This window comes from Bos javanicus, chromosome 4, assembly GCF_032452875.1.
Source record: "Bos javanicus breed banteng chromosome 4, ARS-OSU_banteng_1.0, whole genome shotgun sequence".
NCBI lineage: Eukaryota > Metazoa > Chordata > Mammalia > Artiodactyla > Bovidae > Bos > Bos javanicus.
This window is the reverse complement of record NC_083871.1, coordinates 53,081,690-53,098,542: the sequence shown is the minus strand read 5'-3', so window position 1 is coordinate 53,098,542 and position 16,853 is coordinate 53,081,690. Positions and strand designations below refer to the sequence as shown.

Sequence of the window (16,853 nt, the reverse complement as noted above, 5' to 3'; positions counted from 1 at the left end):
TCATCTTACATATATTTTTATGACCTTCATAGAGTGAACAGAGAATCTAGGTCTACATTTTTTTTGGAAAATTCTTTATATATTTGTTACTGAAAAGTTTAAGTAAATATACATGTAGAGATTTATATTCAGTTTTGGATTTTAACTAGTTTTGTGATTGCTTTATATTTTATTAAACAATCTACTAGATCCTTCCTCTTTTCTCTTTTCTAGATTAACATAAAATTTGCAAAAGAAAATTTTCCTCTATCATTTGGAATTTAAATACTTAGATATTGAGTATTATTCTTTTGTACCTGGAGACTATAGACTTCCCTTGGCCTGAAGAAGCTATGTTGTAAACGCTTTGATTCCTTTGATTGTGTACTTTAAATTTTTCCCCCCTGTTTCTTAATAAATTCCTTTGAAAAATGTGAAAAAAAAAAAAAAAAGCAGTGACCTGAATTCAGTAAAAATCACCAGGAATGTAGATTGGTAGATTAAATCTAGGAGCAAATAGGACCACGGCTTCATCTAACTAATCAAATGGAAAAAAAGAAAAGAATAGAAAACTCAGTTATTGATATAGGTTTTCTACATTGAAATATTAAAGGAAGTCTTTTTCCCAGTTCAAGTTCTTTCCCACTTCTACTGATTTTTCAGGATTTTTTTAAGGTCCATTTACAAGCAAGTCACAGTAATTCTGAACGCCACAAAGCTAAACACTCATTCATTTTATATCTTCAGCACCTCAAATTTTCTCTTACTTAGTAAATGGAAAGCAAGTATTTGTTGAAAATAGAAAGGAATGAATAATCAGTAATTAAAAACTCAGATACAATACTATAAAATATTAAGTGCAAGAAGACTATTAGTCTCATTCTGATAAACATTTCTAGAGTAAATTTTTACTATTATTTAAATTCCACTTATTTTGTCTTAATGGGTACTTCAGAAAATGTAACTGTTGATAAATGTTTTAACTAAAGCTATCAGAAAACCAGTACAATTCAAGCTAAATTTTCTTAACATAAATTACTGATAGAACCTATTTTGACTCACATTGATATAAACTGAAATAAAAATTTTAAAATGAATTGTTATATTTTATGCATAACAATTCTTATGGGAATAATTAATTATTAAAAATTAATAAGATATCCTTTTTGTTAAAGGAATTTGCATATAGAATGTTTACTACAAAAATATTGACTTCAATTTCTTGAAGTGTTTTTTTTTTTTTTCAAAAAACTATATATTTTCATAAGTTAGTCATTAGACATACATGCCATTCCGTATTGTCATCTTCTTTGCCAAGAGTTAGCAACTTGGTGAGTGGATTTCCAGTGAGACCAGTGTCACTCTCGGGAGACGGGTGTCCATGCTGCACCAGAAGTTCACTGCTTGGTGTGGGAGGATGTGACCTTTTAAAACTTTGGTTGAGAATCTGGTGGTCAAGGGTCATGAAGGGTTTTACTTGCTGTCGCTGAACCTTCTGTAGCTGAGTCCTTGCAGGACTTTCAAAGTGTGCTGGGACCTACCAAATAGAAAACAAACATATGCAATGTGTAGCATCATCTGGTAAAGGAGTTCCACTTTTGACAACTGAATCATGACAGCAAACACTATAATGTCCAGTTTCTTTCTTATTTATTATCTATACATCTGTCATAATTTACATATTAATGGACTATAGTTTTAAGGAATAATTTACAGTTTACTAAAATATTTTAGTAAATATTCAAGGGATTAGATCTGATAGACAGGGATTAGATTCAAGGGATTAGATCTGATAGACGAGTGCCTGATGAACTATGGATGGAGGTTTGTGACACTGTACAGGAGGCAGGGATCAAGACCATCCCCAAGGAAAAGAAATGCAAAAAGGCAAAATGGTTGTCTGAAGAGGCCTTACAAATAGCTGTGAAGTGAAGAGAAGTGAAAAGATAGAAGAGAAGAGAAATAGAAGAGAAGTGAAAAGCAAAGGAGAAAAGGAAAGATATACTCATTTGAATGTAGAGTTCCAAAGAATAGCAAGGAGAGATAAGAAAGACTTTCTCAGCAATCAATGCAAAGAAATATAGGAAAACAATAGAATGGAAAAGTCTAAAGATCTCTTCAAGAAAATTAGAGATACCAAGGGAACATTTCATGCAAAGATGGGCTCAATAAAGGACAGAAATGGTATGGACCTAACAGAAACAGAAGATATTAAGAAGATGTGGCAATAATACACAGAAGATCATTTTTGATCTTCACAACCCAGAAAATCATGATGGTGTGATCAGACATCCTTGAATGCGAAGTCAAGTGGGCCTTAGGAAGCATCACTACAAATAAAGCTAGGGAGGTGATGGAATTCCAGTTATTTCAAATCCTAAAAGATGATGCTGTGAAAGTGCTGCACTCAATATGCCAGCAAATCTGGAAAACTCAGCAGTGGCCACAGGACTGGAAAAGGTCAGTTTTCATTCCAATCCCAAAGAAAGGCAATGCCAAAGAATGTTCAAACTACCACACAGTTGCACTCATCTCACACACTAGCAAAGTAATGCTCAAAATTCTCCAAGCCAGGCTTCAGCAGTACGTGAACCGTGAACTTCCAGATGTTCAAGCTGGATTTAGAAAAGCCAGAGGAACCAGAGATCAAATTGGCAACATCTGTTGGATCATTGAAAAAGTGAGAGAGTTCCAAAAAAAAAACATCTACTTCTGCTTCATTGACTATGCAGAAGCCTTTGACTGTGTGGATCACCACAAAATGTGGAATTTTCTTCAAGAGATGGGAATACCAGACCATCTGACCTGCCTCCTGAGAAATCTGCATGCAAGTCAAGAAGCAACAGTTAGAACCAGACATGGAACAACATCCTGGTTTCAAATTGGGAAAGGAGTATGTCAAGGCTACATATTGTCACCCTGCTTATTTAACTTATATGCAAAGTACATCATGAGAAATGCTGGACTGCATGAAGCACAAGCTGGAATTGAGATTTCCAGGAGAAATATCAACAACCTCAGATATGCAGATGACACCACCTTATGGCAGAAAGCGAAGAAGAACTAAAGAGCCTCTTGATGAAGGTGAAAGAGGAGAGTGAAAAAGTTGGCTTAAAATTCAACATTCAAAAACAAAGGTCATGGTATCCGGTCCCATCACTTCATGGCAAACAGATGGGGAAACAATGGAAACAGTGAGAGACTATTTTGGGGGGCTCCAAAATCACTGCAGATGGTGACTGCAGCCATGAATTTCAAAGACACTTGCTCCTTGGAAGAAAAACTGTGACCAACCTAGACAGCATATTAAAAAGCAGAGACATTACTTTGCCAACAAATGTTCGCCTAGTCAAAGCTTTGGTTTTTCCAGTAGTTATGTATGGATGTGAGAGTTGGACTATAAATAAAGCTGTACACTGAAGAATTGATGCTTTTGAACTGTCGTGTTGGAAAAGACTCTTGAGAGTCCCTTGGACCTCAAGATCAAGCCAGTCAATCCTAAAAGAAATCAGTCCTGACTATTCATAGGAAGGACTGATGCTGACACTGAAACTCCAATACTTTGGCCACCTGATGCGAAGAACTGACTCACTGGAAAAGACCCTGATGATGGGAAAGATTGAAGGTGGGAGAAGAGGACAACAGAGGATGAGATCATTGGATGGCATCACCAACTTGATGGACATGAGTTTGAGTAAACTCTGGGAGTTGATGGACAGGGAGGCCTGGCATGATGCAGTCCATGGGGTCACAAAGAGTCGGACATGACTAAGCGACTGAGCTGAACTGAAAATATTTTAAATGTTAACTAACTGTTTAAGAACAGCCATTAAAATAACATGCAACTGGTACCAAACCTGGAATAAATATATAGGCATCAAAACTTTTTGAGGATCTGATAAGAATGACTACAATAATATAAGGAATATACAGCTAATTCACTATTATTAGGGATTTTTATATATCTCCTAGATTCCTTTGTATTACATATAAATATTATATTGAATATAATTATAATTATTTTTAGTTAAAAGTTTAAAAAATTATCCATGAAGGAACAGAGACTAGAAATAAATATACTAAATGTTGTCTGATACTTTATGGGTGATGAAAACCTAGGTGATTTTTTTTCAATTTTCTATATTTTCAATGTTTGATACTGAGTTCATTTTCAGCTTTAAAAAATCTTAATTTTAAACCCTTCTGTATTCTCACTTTATAATAACAATACTTTATTAAAGTCATTATGAATTGACAGAAAGAAAAGCATTCAGAGAAAAATCTAACTAGTGTCATGTGCCAACTAAGCAACTATCCAGTATTTTGAAATTCCTCTTTCAAAACATAGACTTAAAATTCTGGGCATCTTCAGTTTAATTATCATACTTAATGATATACCATTATTTGTATAAGGACAACTTTAAGTATTCTAAGCTTTCCCTTTAAAAGCCTCTGAAAATAGGATTGCCCACCAGTCCCCGTTATATTTACTATGCTGCAATATGGCTTCTAATACATTTTCCTCAAGTGGCCTATATATAACCCTATTTAATATTTCCCTCATGTTAAACAATAGCAAAGATTGCTGTACAGTGCTTATTTTTCCTTTTATTTCAGTTTCACAATCTACTCCTTAAATCCCTTAACATGCATTAGCTCAGATAAATAGCCTTTACAAAGGATTTTGCATTTAAATTAGCTGGTTTGGGTTACAATATTGTAGTAGTTACTTCAGTTTAATTCTGTTATGCTGACATTTTTAGCATTATTTTAATTGTACTACCATAAAATAATTTTTCAGTCATATAAAAAAGATTAAGATTGGTAATAAAGATTACACATATTACTAATTATATTGCTATGAGCTTTAAGTTGTAAAATAACATTTCATTAAAATGCCAGTGGTAATTTTTTAGGGTAGCTATTTAGATTATTCTACAGTTTTAAATTAATCCTTCTTAATCCACATACATCTACAAAATATACATTATAAATAACATTTTCAGATTCACAAATCTGATTGATTTTCACACAATGCAAATGAATGCTAAAGAACACTGTATATTTTTCTAAGAAAAGTATGTTGAATCAGAATACACAACTTTCATTAACTAATTTTTCACCATTCATTGATGCTAAAAGCATCATTAGAGTACTTATTTCAGTTTGTGTTACATCAAGTGTCCATGGGAAGTCATAGCTGTGACCCTAGGGCTCTAGAAATTTACAATATACTTGGGCAATATTAACATCAACTACAGCAAAAATGACAATAATGATAAATGTAGAAATATGCAACAAGTATCAAGCACTCTGCTAAGCATTTTATACATATTATTTCATTTACTTTTTGTTACAGTCTTAGGATATAGATATCAATAATATCTACATTATAATTGAAGACACTAGGACTTAGAAAGGTTAAATGGCGTGGCTGTCATCATTCCACTGGCAAGGGGGAGTCGGAATACAGGGCCTGGCTCCCTAAGCACTACAGGATATTGGTTCCTGATTGAAATTACTGGAACACAAAGCAAAAAGCTCAGTAATGTAAAGTCAGTAAGCCTGACTCTTTTGTGACCCCATGGACTGTAGCCTCCCGGGTTCCTCAGTCCATGGGATTTCCCAGGCAAAAATACTGAAGTAGGTTGCCATTTTCTTCTTCAGGGGATCTTCCAGGCCCAAAGTTGAACCCATGCCTCCCACTTGACAGGTGGATTCTTTACCACTGAGCCACCTGGGAGGTAAACCATAATCAGAGTTTCAAAGCCTTCACCTGTAAGGCCAGAGCAGTTGCAGATTGTGAATTGGTTCTTTAGATTATCAAAGAGATTAAGACCACTAAGATGTAAGGAAGTTTTGCTATTAAAAATAATAAGTAAAACACATCTCTTGAACTCTGAATTACTCAAATAATAATTATTATTATTATTGTTTTCATAATCTCTGAATTATGTCTCAACAGTATCTCTCTGGAATGCTGTTACTGCAAACTAAAAATAATGATCAGCTTAAGTTCAAGACTGTCTATGTGCAGAAATCGTTTTATTTCATTTAAAAGGATTTATTTACTTTATTCTCCCTATTTTCCAAAACATTATAAATAACCATGAGCTGTAAATGTAGTGTGGAGTAGGGAAAGGCAACCCACTCCAGTAGTCTTGTCTGGAAAATTCTATGGCCAGGGGAGCCTGGTGGACTACAGTCCATGGGGTCACAAAGAGTTGGACATGACTGAGCAACTGAGCACACACACATGTAAATGTGGTGAAAGGTATTTACACAATTAGATGTAGGCTGAAGATTAATATTGCAGCTGAGTACCAGATTTACCCATGAGCATCCTGACAACAAAGGAAAAGGGAAAATTATTAAAACATATTAGGTGGAACCTTCTGGAATCACAGATACTTGACCATTTTGATCTACAAAATGTCTGTTCCATATTGTTATTCAGTCACTCAGTTGTTTCCAACTCTTTGCAATCCCACGGGCTGCAGCACACCAGGCTTCCCTGTCCTTCACCATCTCCCAGAGCTTGATCAAACTCATGTCCATTGAGTTGGTGATGCCATCCAACCATCTTATCCTCTGTCATCCCCTTCTCCTCCTGCCTTCAATCTTTCAGGCATCAGGACCTCTTCCAAGGAGTCAGTTCTTTGCCTCAGGTGGCCAAAGTATTGGAGTTTCAGTTTTAGCACTAGTCCCTGTAATGATATTCAGGATTGATTTCCTTTAGGATTGACTGGTTTGATCTCCTTGCAGTCCAAGGGACTCTCAAGAGTCTTCTCCAACACCACAGTTCAAAAGCATCAATTCTTCAGCACTCAGCCTTTTTTATTGTCCAGCTCTCACATCCATACATGACTACTGGAAAAACCATAGCTTTGATTACACAGACTTTTGTAGGCAAAGTAATGTCTCTGCTTTTTAATATGTTGTCTAGCTTTGTCATAGCTTTTCTACCAAGGAACAAGCATCTTAATTTCATGGCTGCAGTCACCACCTGCAGTGATTTTGGAGCCCAAGAAAATAAAGTCTGACACTGTCTCCATCGTTTCCCCATCTATTTGCCATGAAGTGATGGGACCAGATGCCATGATTTTTGTTTTCTGAGTGTTGAGTTTTAAGCCAACTTTTTCACTCTCATCTTTCACTTTCATCAAGAGGCTCCTTAGTTCCTCTTGCTTTCTGCCATAAAGGTGGTGTAATTTGCATATCTGAGGTTATTGATATTTCTCCCATCATTCTTGATTCTAGCTTGTGCTTCATCCAGCTGGGAATTTCACATGATGTACTCTTCATATAAGTTAAATAAGCAGGGTGACAATATACAGCCTTGACATACTCCTTTCCCAATTTTGAACCAGTCCGTTGTTCCATGTCTGGTTCTAACTGTGGCTTCTTGACCTGTGTACAGGTTTCTGAGGAGGCAGGTAAGGTGGTGTGGTATTCCTATCTCTTAAAGAATTTTCCACAGTTATAATTCAACCTAATGTATATTTCTTAAAAGTAATTAAATCATGCCAGCTCTTAGGGAAGACATATATTTTTCAGAAAAATATCCAAGAATTTATAAACTAGATTTTTTCATAAAAGACATAATTGATAAAATTCTAGTAGCAGATTTGTAATATGTGCAGTGAAATTCTTTACATGCTCAGATTTAAATATATATATATATTTATTTATTATCTAAAAAAGAGTCATCCAGGAACAATCTGAAACTTGACTATGGGAGGTTTATTGGGGGCTGCTCTCAAAACCAGTTCGACAACAGAATGAGGGAAGCAGGATCAGATGGAAGCAAGTGTAATTCAGTCATGAAGGGGATAATGTTGGCCAAGCACCATAACTTCCACCACATTTATTCTTGATCAAAAGCCCAAAGCATAATATGAATCATCTCAAGTGAAAGCCCAAACATAAAACTTTATACTAATGTGACTTGACCCTTAGATACCAGAGATCACACTTAGAGCAGGTGGAACAATGTTTTCCAAACCAATTTATACAGCAGACTCCATATTTAAGCACACTAACCTAGATGATCAGCTGGTTAGATCATAAACCCAATATCAGTTTTCTCAAGCTAGGCTTTTGATAGAAATTATGTTTTTTTCAGAAGTTCCATTATTTGGAGTTACAAAAATGAAACAGCTTAAAACATCCAATTATTTTTTTAATGTGTTTCAAATGTAGTTAAGCTCTCATAATCTAATAGAGAGCTGTGGATCTTTTTAAAAACTAGAAATGCATGTGTTGATATGCTATAAAAATGCTTACATTCATTAATAAGATAACCGAGGGAATGTACTTAATGGGTCAATTGAAGAATTTTTTTTAATTAGAAATACACAAATTCCTACAAGTACAAGAGGCTAAAGAAGTTGGTCAAGAAGAGGAAAAAAGCATTATTCTGGTTGTAGAAAATATAATCACTGGAGAATCACAAATGCAAAATATATGTGTTTATGTTTTTTTTAATTTCTATTCCTATTTTTAGACTAGAATAGATGCAGGAAAATTCTGATTATTGAGAGAATGATGGAAATCCATGAGCAAGCCGGCCAATACTACAGACAAAAAGTCAGATATTCTCTGACACAGCAGAAGATGATTAAGAATATCTGATATCTGAGGTTTATTTTAAATTCCAGAGTTTAGATCAATCTTGGATGGTTTCACCTATATAAATCAGTAAATATTGTTAGAAATTAAAACTAACAAAGTGTTATGTGGTCCTATTTGTGTTTGTATTTAAAATCTCCTGGTAGGTAGTAGAGCTGTGGAGTAATACAGGCCAGGCAAGCAGTTCTGGCTAGAAGAGCTCTCTATGTTCACATGTGGAGGCATTCTTATTCTCACGTGAAGTGAAGTGAAGCCGCTCAGTCGTGTCCGACTCTTTGTGACCCCATGGATTGTAGCCTACAAGGCTCCTCTGTCCATGGAATTTTCCAGGCAAGAGTACTGGAGTGGGTTGCCACATGAATTATCCCAATTTACATTTCATTGTTCCACACTATAGCCTTTTGACTTAGTCCTCAGATGAGTTTCAGATCCTATCTAGTGGATAGCAACAGGAAGGGTATTTTGTGGGAGGAAATTTTAGAAACAATTCGATGGGTGGCTGTACAAAAAAACAAAAACTGCAAAGGACTTCATCAACCCTGTGATTCTCTGTCTATGATATTGTCTACTGTTATCATATATTCTTAAGTATTGGTACAAATCATATAAAAACTTTTAAACATAATTCATATTTATGCAAATACATATAAGATAGCCTCTTTAAAAAGTTATCTTTTTACAGAGAAATCATAAGATAATTATAAAAGCCATCAGCTAATTCTTTCAACATTCACTCAGCAGTGAGAATGTGCTCTTTGTTAAAGCTAGTCCCAAGGGAAAATCATTCCTTTCCAGAAAGCAGGTCTGTGACCCATGTGTCACCATCCACCTGGAGGCCGCTTATCTTAACTGAGGGCACAGAACCTGGGAGGAGATGAAACACCTTCTGGGTACTGGCCTTTTGAAATTCAAAACTAAAAAGTGGTGGCAAACATCACACAAGCAATTGTCTCAATAACATTTTATCATCATTAATTTGACTCGCAAAAAAAAAAAAAAAACAGTCAGGCATGACTACTTGCAAAAACAGAAACAGAAACATACTCAGCAAGAAATACATTTATTTTATACACATTTACTATTTGGTCATAGTAAACAAAAACACATGTACTACCACCACACAAGCATGTTTGCTGCTACTGCTGCTGAGTCGCTTCAGTCGTGTCCGACTCTGTGCGACCCCAGAGACTGCAGCCCACCAGGCTCCCCGTCCCTGGGATTCTCCAGGCAAGAACACTGGAGTGGGTTGCCATTTCCTTCTCCAGTGCAGGAAAGTGAAAAGTGAAAGTGAAGTCGCTCAGTCATGTCTGATTATTCGTGACCCCATGCACTGCAGCCCACCAGGCTCCCCTGCCCATGGGATTTTCCAGGCAAGAGTACTGGAGTGGGGAGCCATCGCCTTCTCCGACAAGCATGTATATACACATAAAAAAGCAAGACAGACAATCTCATTCACTACAACATGACAGTACTTATTTAATTTTGCTAATTTTGTACTAAGGTTGAATTTAATAAATGAAGTAAAAGCTTGGATTTCATGAGTAATAGGTAACTATTAATTATGTTCCCAGTAGCAGAGGTATATAAGAAGAAATCTATTTTGGGGAGCTTATGAATCTACTACCTCCTAGATACCTACTCATAAAAGCCACATGACATTGTTAATATTCTGTAGCAAAGATTAATAACTCATTTCTTCAAATCATACTTTCTTCACAGCAGTCTTTGGATATGATATACCCATAAATCTCATCTTGACTAAACCTAAAATTATACAGTCGAGCTTGTCTGATTGAGATATAACTACTGAACAAAGTAGGCTGGGTTCATCAAAAGTTTTACTTAGATTTCTAAATAGCTGTCAGCATATTTCAGCTGAACATTATATAATCCAAAGCTATTTAATGGATAATAATATAAAATGTGATTGTAACATATTCTTTCACTCCCAATCATTTGAATTTGGATAATTCCAATGGTGTGTCTTTAGAAGAGGCCCACACTTAAGAGACTTTAAAGAAGCATGAATATTATTAAGCAGAGTGTTCCTAATTCAATAGTATTCTAGCAGGAAAAATGCTTGCACTCCACAAGCCCTCATATTTTTACTGTAAAGTGTTAGTTTCCCTAACAACTCCATCTAGCTCCACCTATACTTGCTTTGATTTACTTAGAGTCCGACACGACTGAAGTGACTTAGCAGCAGCAACATCTCAGGAAAATTACATTTTGTATCCCAGCTGGCACTAGTGGTAAAGAATCCTTCTGCCAATGCAAGAGACATAAGAGACTCAGATTCGACCCTTGAGTACAGAAGATCCCCTGGAGGAGGGAATGGCAACCCACTTCAGTATTCTTGCCTGGAGAATACAAATGGACAGAGAAGCCTGGCGAGTTAAGTGCATAGGGTTGCAATGAGCTGGAAACGACTGAAGTGACTTAGCAAGCACACATGCATACCTCTACCTCTTTAAAAGAATTAGAACAAATGCCAGAAATGACTGAAGTTTATCTGCTTTTTAAGAATATGTGTATTTAGAAATTGAGACCAATAAGTATCAACTAAGAATCACATCAGACACTAACCACTTCCTACTGACTTCAAAATGACACAATAGCCACACACACACACATTAAAGTCACGTTGCAATATCACCACTAACTGAAATAAGTTAATATGAAAAATGCAGATAACTTAAGTGATAATGTTTTAAAATATATATGACATTGCATTTATAGGCTTAGCATTCATTAATTCTACAAATATTTGAGTGCCTACTACACATCGGGTTTTACACTACTGTGATAAGCTCTGGGGATGTAATTATGAACAAAACAGGTACAACCCAGTATTCAGAGTTCACAGTCTACTAGAAGAGATAGATAATTAAAATATAATTATAACACAATATGATAAACCCTATGAAAGTAAAAGGTGTCACAAAATCAAGCAGAAAGGCCTCAATAAAATGGGAATAAATCATTCAAATGATAGTTTCTGCTATTAATTTCACTGATTCATTCACTTAATAAATATGTATATGCCTATATAGAGAGCCAGTTGTGTGGGAAAAATGGTGAGCAAATTGAAACATGGTCCCACTCCTCATGAAGTTTACGAACAGGTGGAAGAGACAGACTTTAATCTATACTTTCAAGTATTACAAGTGAGGGACAAGTGAGATGCACATGCCTATGATCTTGTAGAAAAAGATCATCTGGACAGAAGTTAGGGACAATTTCCCTAAAGAAGGAATGGTATGGTTAGATCGGAGGGTGAGTAAGAAGGAAGGAGAGGCAGAGTATAGGGGAAAAAAACATTCCATGGAGATAAAGAAGCATGTGGGAAGACCCTGGTGGGAAGAAATGAGATGAGAAAAATGCACTGAAAGGAGATGACATGACTAGACCAGAGTGTGATATAAGGCTGAGAAGATCAGCAGGGCCAATTCATGAATTCATGCAATATTTTCAGTATATAAAGATATCTTATTTTCTTTATCACAAGAATGATGGCAGTAACAGTTAAGTGGATGAATTTTAGAGGGGCAAAATATGAGAATCTAGGAGAGAAAAAAGGGCTGCTTGAATTAGGGTCATGTGATAAGGGTTCTCAGTCACATGGAAACAAATATATGGAGTCAAGAGATGTTTAGAAATGGATTAAGAAATGACATCTGAGGTTCTGGCTTAAGTGACTGAACAGATAGTGATGCTCTTCACAGAGAAGCCTGGGTTTTTTTAGGGCAACAAAGAATCATAAGTTTAGTTTTGAACACACTGAGTTTGTGATGTTTTGAAGGTACCCAAGAAGGTATGTGAAGTACACGGCTGCATACACGGGTCTGGAATTCAGAGGTAAGGTATGAGTTGTGAATAAAGTTTACAAAACATTTATGTTTAAGTGATAACCAAGATGATCTTTGGAGGATGTACAGAAGAGAAGATAAAAGACAGCCTAGTGTCAAAGATGGTGAACTCACAAGTTCTAATTACACATAGGGAAATCTATTCTGATTCTAAACTTTTATTTTTCCCCTGGGTTCCAGTAATTTCTCCCTCACATTTTGCAAAATGCTTATTTGAAGTTTGTGTGTGTTACATTGTCAGGTAAATCCTCTTTAACAAAATAGTTATTAGTTTGCCCTATTTCCAAAATTATGCATTCAATCTCTTATGTAAATACAGAGCTATTTTCCTAGTCCAATAACACTACAATTCTAATATTCTCAGTTTCCCACCTCTTAGCTACAATTCCAAAATCCAAAAAGTTTTAAAAGTAGGAGTTTTTTTTAACTTTGGCACAAACTCATTTGGTGGTAAAATCAAACCTGAAATGAGACAACCCTATAACCCTTCTTTAGCCCTCTAACAGTAGATATTCATATGCACAGCTGAAGGTACAATAGTGTTTGATTATGGGATGCTGTTTTGGATACTGGAGGCTGTGGTGGAATATAGTATCATAAATACTCAGTTGGTCCTCTGCAATTATTTTCTAAAACTTCAGTACAATATTTAACTATTTTATTTTCAGAAATTACAGCATATCATAAATTAAAATTAAGCATTTTCTCTCTTGGAGAAATAATAGATGAGCAAATGTTCTTTCCAATTCAATAAACCAACTGAATACATGAAAGATGTATTCTTCCCTTAATAGGAAAGAATTGGGCAGTTATAAAATTTTATTTTGATACTGTTAGCAATATGTGAACCGTGAACTTCCAGATGTTCAAGCTAGTTTTAGGAAAGGCAGAGGAAACAGAGATCAAATTGCCAACATTCGCTGGATCATCGAAAAATCAAGAGAGTTCCAGAAAAACATCTATTTATGCTTTATTGACTATGCCAAAGCCTTTGACTGTGTGGATCACAATAAACTGTGGAAAATTCTGAAAGAGATGGGAATACCAGACCACCTGACCTGCCTCTTGAGAAACCTATATGCAGGTCAGGAAGCAACAGTTAGAACTGGACATGGAACAACAGACTGGTTCCAAACAGGAAAAGGAGTTCGTCAAGGCTTTATGTTGTCACCCTGCTTATTTAACTTCTATGCAGAGTACATCATGAGAAATGCTGGGCTGGAAGAAGCACAGGCTGGAATCAAGATTGCCCGGAGAAAGATCAGTAACCTCAGATATGCAGATGACACCACCCTTATGGCAGAAAGTGAAGAGGAACTAAAAAGCCTCTTGATGAAAGCAAAAGTGGAGAGTGAAAAGTTGGCTTAAAACTCAACATTCAGAAGATGAAGATCATGGCATCTGGTCCCATTACTTCAAGGGAAATAGATGGGGAAACAGTGGAAACAGTGGCTGACTTTATTTTTTTGGACTCCAAAATCACTGCAGATGGTGATTGCAGCCATGAAATTAAAAGACACTTACTCCTTGGAAGGAAACCAACCTAGATAGCATATTGAAAAGCAGAGACATTACTTTGCCAACAAAGATCCGTCTAGTCAAGGCAGTTTTTCTAGTGGTCATGTATGGATGTGAGAGTTGGACTGTGAAGAAAGCTGAGCGCCGAAGAATTGATGCTTTTGAATTGTGGTGTTGGAGAAGACTCTTGAGAGTCCCTTGGACTGCAAGGAGATCCAACCAGTACATTCTGAAGGAGATCATCAGTCCTGGGTGTTCTTTGGAAGGAATGATGCTAAAGCTGAAACTCCAGGACTTTGGCCACCTCATGCGAAGAGTTGACTCATTGGAAAAGACTCTGATGCTGGGTGGGATTGGGGGCAGGAGGAGAAGGGGACGACAGAGGATGAGATGGCTGGATGGCATCACTGACTCGATGAACATGAGTCTGAGTGAACTCTGGGATTTGGTGATGGACAGGGAGGCCTGGCGTGCTGCGATTCTTGGGGTCGCAAAGAGTCGGACACGACTGAGCGACTGAACTGAACTGAACTGAACTGTGACATTTAAGTTTAGTGTTTATGGCTATATTTAAGTAAGTCAGTACTCCAGTTTATATTCTTTTTAGAAGTTTATCATGCGATTAAATTTTTTTCATGTAAATGTGAAAATATACAAGTTAATTATTTAAGCTAGATTCAGTAAAATAAGTTTTAAATTCTAAAAAAAAGACACGTTTATCTAAATTCATTAAGGCCTACACATATATTAATGAAACTATTATAAAACAAAAGACATTTTTCTTCAGAAATCAACCGTTGTATTTAGATGAAGCTTTATACTTCAGTTACTTTCAACTTAAAACAAAGCTCTCATGTAATGCTTAAATGTACTATTTTTCTTCCTCTGTATAGTGACATTTTGATATCATTTTTATTATGAAATTGTGAATGTTCTTTCAAGGATGCAGAAAATAAAGCAGAAACAAAACTGATTTCTTTAAAAGGTCGTATTTCAAATATCTTGGAAAGTCATCAATGCATTTTTTTTCAGCCAAATATCAATTATACATTGTAAGATGAAGCATTCATGCATACCTTCAAGTTTTACTTTCAACTTCCATAAACAAAGCTCTCATTGTATATAGTATACTGTAAATGTACTATGTATAATTCAGTTTCAACCTCATTAGAACTGATTCAAATGTGACATGTTTGATATTCATGCTGATTCTATTATGAACAGTGCTGATGAACATGTTCTTTCAAATGCAGAGGCAGTTCTAATAAGGCATAGACTAACAAAACAGTGTAAGATCCAGCATTTATTATTTGTAGAGGTGACGTGAAATGGTACCTCATAATGCATTTCTCTTGAGTCATAGCCATCTGTATGTCAATGCCTATTTAAAAAACTTTTTACATGTTCTAAAATAGAGCCAAAGTCATAAATAGGAATATCTGGAACAAAAATCCAAACTTTCCTATAATACTTGTTATCTCTTGTATCATTCTGCTACAAATGCATTATATTTTTTTATTTTTTAGTATATGTTAATGGTACAATTTGGGATAACATCAATATATTGCCAACTTATGCAGACCTTACAAAAGAAATTCATAGGCCACTTAGTTTTTAAGATTAATTTACAATAAATAAACATGTATTTTTGTAAGAATAAAAGGACCATAAATGCTTATTTCTAAAAAGAAATTCTAAATAATTCAGACTGGTTTATATTGTCTTAGGCTTGAAAACTTTTTATATCCCTTATCTACTTTATGAGTTGATATATGGTCATCAATTAATAAAGTCATTTTTATCATAATAAAATGTCATCATTAGAACTGCAGTATTCCAGCCTAACCATTTTCTAAAGAATATGATTGGGGCATTTTAGGTTGTTAAATATTAAAATAATCTAATTGAAAATGAGACTTTAAAATTATTCATTATGATTGACAAATGGCAGAAAATAGCTCTGTTTCATAAGTACATTTCATCATTCAACTTTTGTAGATACTACTAGTATTTCTGGAGGGGAAAAAAAAGTAAAATTTATCTTGTCTTTGTTTTACATAACTAGTACATAGAATTATTTTTGGCTCTCTGGTCTAAAGGCACCTGTTACTACATTATTTACATAAAACAAATTCCCCAAGTAAATATGTTCTCATGTATGAAAGACCTTCAAACAAAGTTGTAATTTTACTTTCTCTTTATCACTGAAGAACGGTTCTTGTTTAGAATCAAAAAAATATAATTCCAACTTAAATTGTTTATGTTATAGTAAGTATATAGCCACGAAATACTAATTTGTTGAGAAGACTGATCACAGGACCTCATGGACTAGTTGAAAGCCCCAGAATGCAAAATAATAGTAGCCACAGTCACAAGTTGAATCAAACCAATAATTTGATTAAACACCTTTATCTTGATGAAAGTGCAAGAGTAGAGTGAAAAAGTTGGCTTAAAACTCAACATTGAGAAAACTAAGATCATGGCATCTGGTCCCATCACTTCATGGCACATAGATGGGGAAACAATGGAAACAGTGAGAAACTGTATTTTCTTGGGCTCCAAAACCACTGCAGATGGTGACTGTAGCCATCAAATTAAAAGACGCTTGCTCCTTGGAAGAAAAGCTATAACAAACCTAGACAGCATATTAAAAAGCAGAGACATTACTGTGCCTACAAAGGTCCCTCTAGCTATAGTTTTTCCAGTAGTAATGTACATATGTGAGAGTTGTACTATAAAGAAAGCTAAGCAGGGAAGAATTGATGCTTTCAAAATGTGGTGCTGGAGAAGACTCTTGAGAGTTCTTTGGACTGCAAGAAGATCCAACCAGTCCATCCTAAAGGAGATCAGTCCTGA

At 35.4% G+C, this 16,853-nt stretch overlaps 1 protein-coding gene across 8 annotated transcripts in view; it reads right to left on the bottom strand.

Moving 5' to 3' along the window:
- The window catches only part of TFEC (transcription factor EC), a 219,549-nt gene that overhangs the window by 63,403 nt on the left and 139,293 nt on the right, over window positions 1-16,853 (bottom strand). For all 8 annotated transcript variants that reach the window (XM_061414050.1, XM_061414056.1, XM_061414051.1 and 5 more), the window contains one exon: window positions 1,265-1,516. In XM_061414050.1, the coding sequence (XP_061270034.1) occupies window positions 1,265-1,516 (252 nt within the window). The remainder of the gene's footprint in view (window positions 1-1,264; window positions 1,517-16,853) is intronic.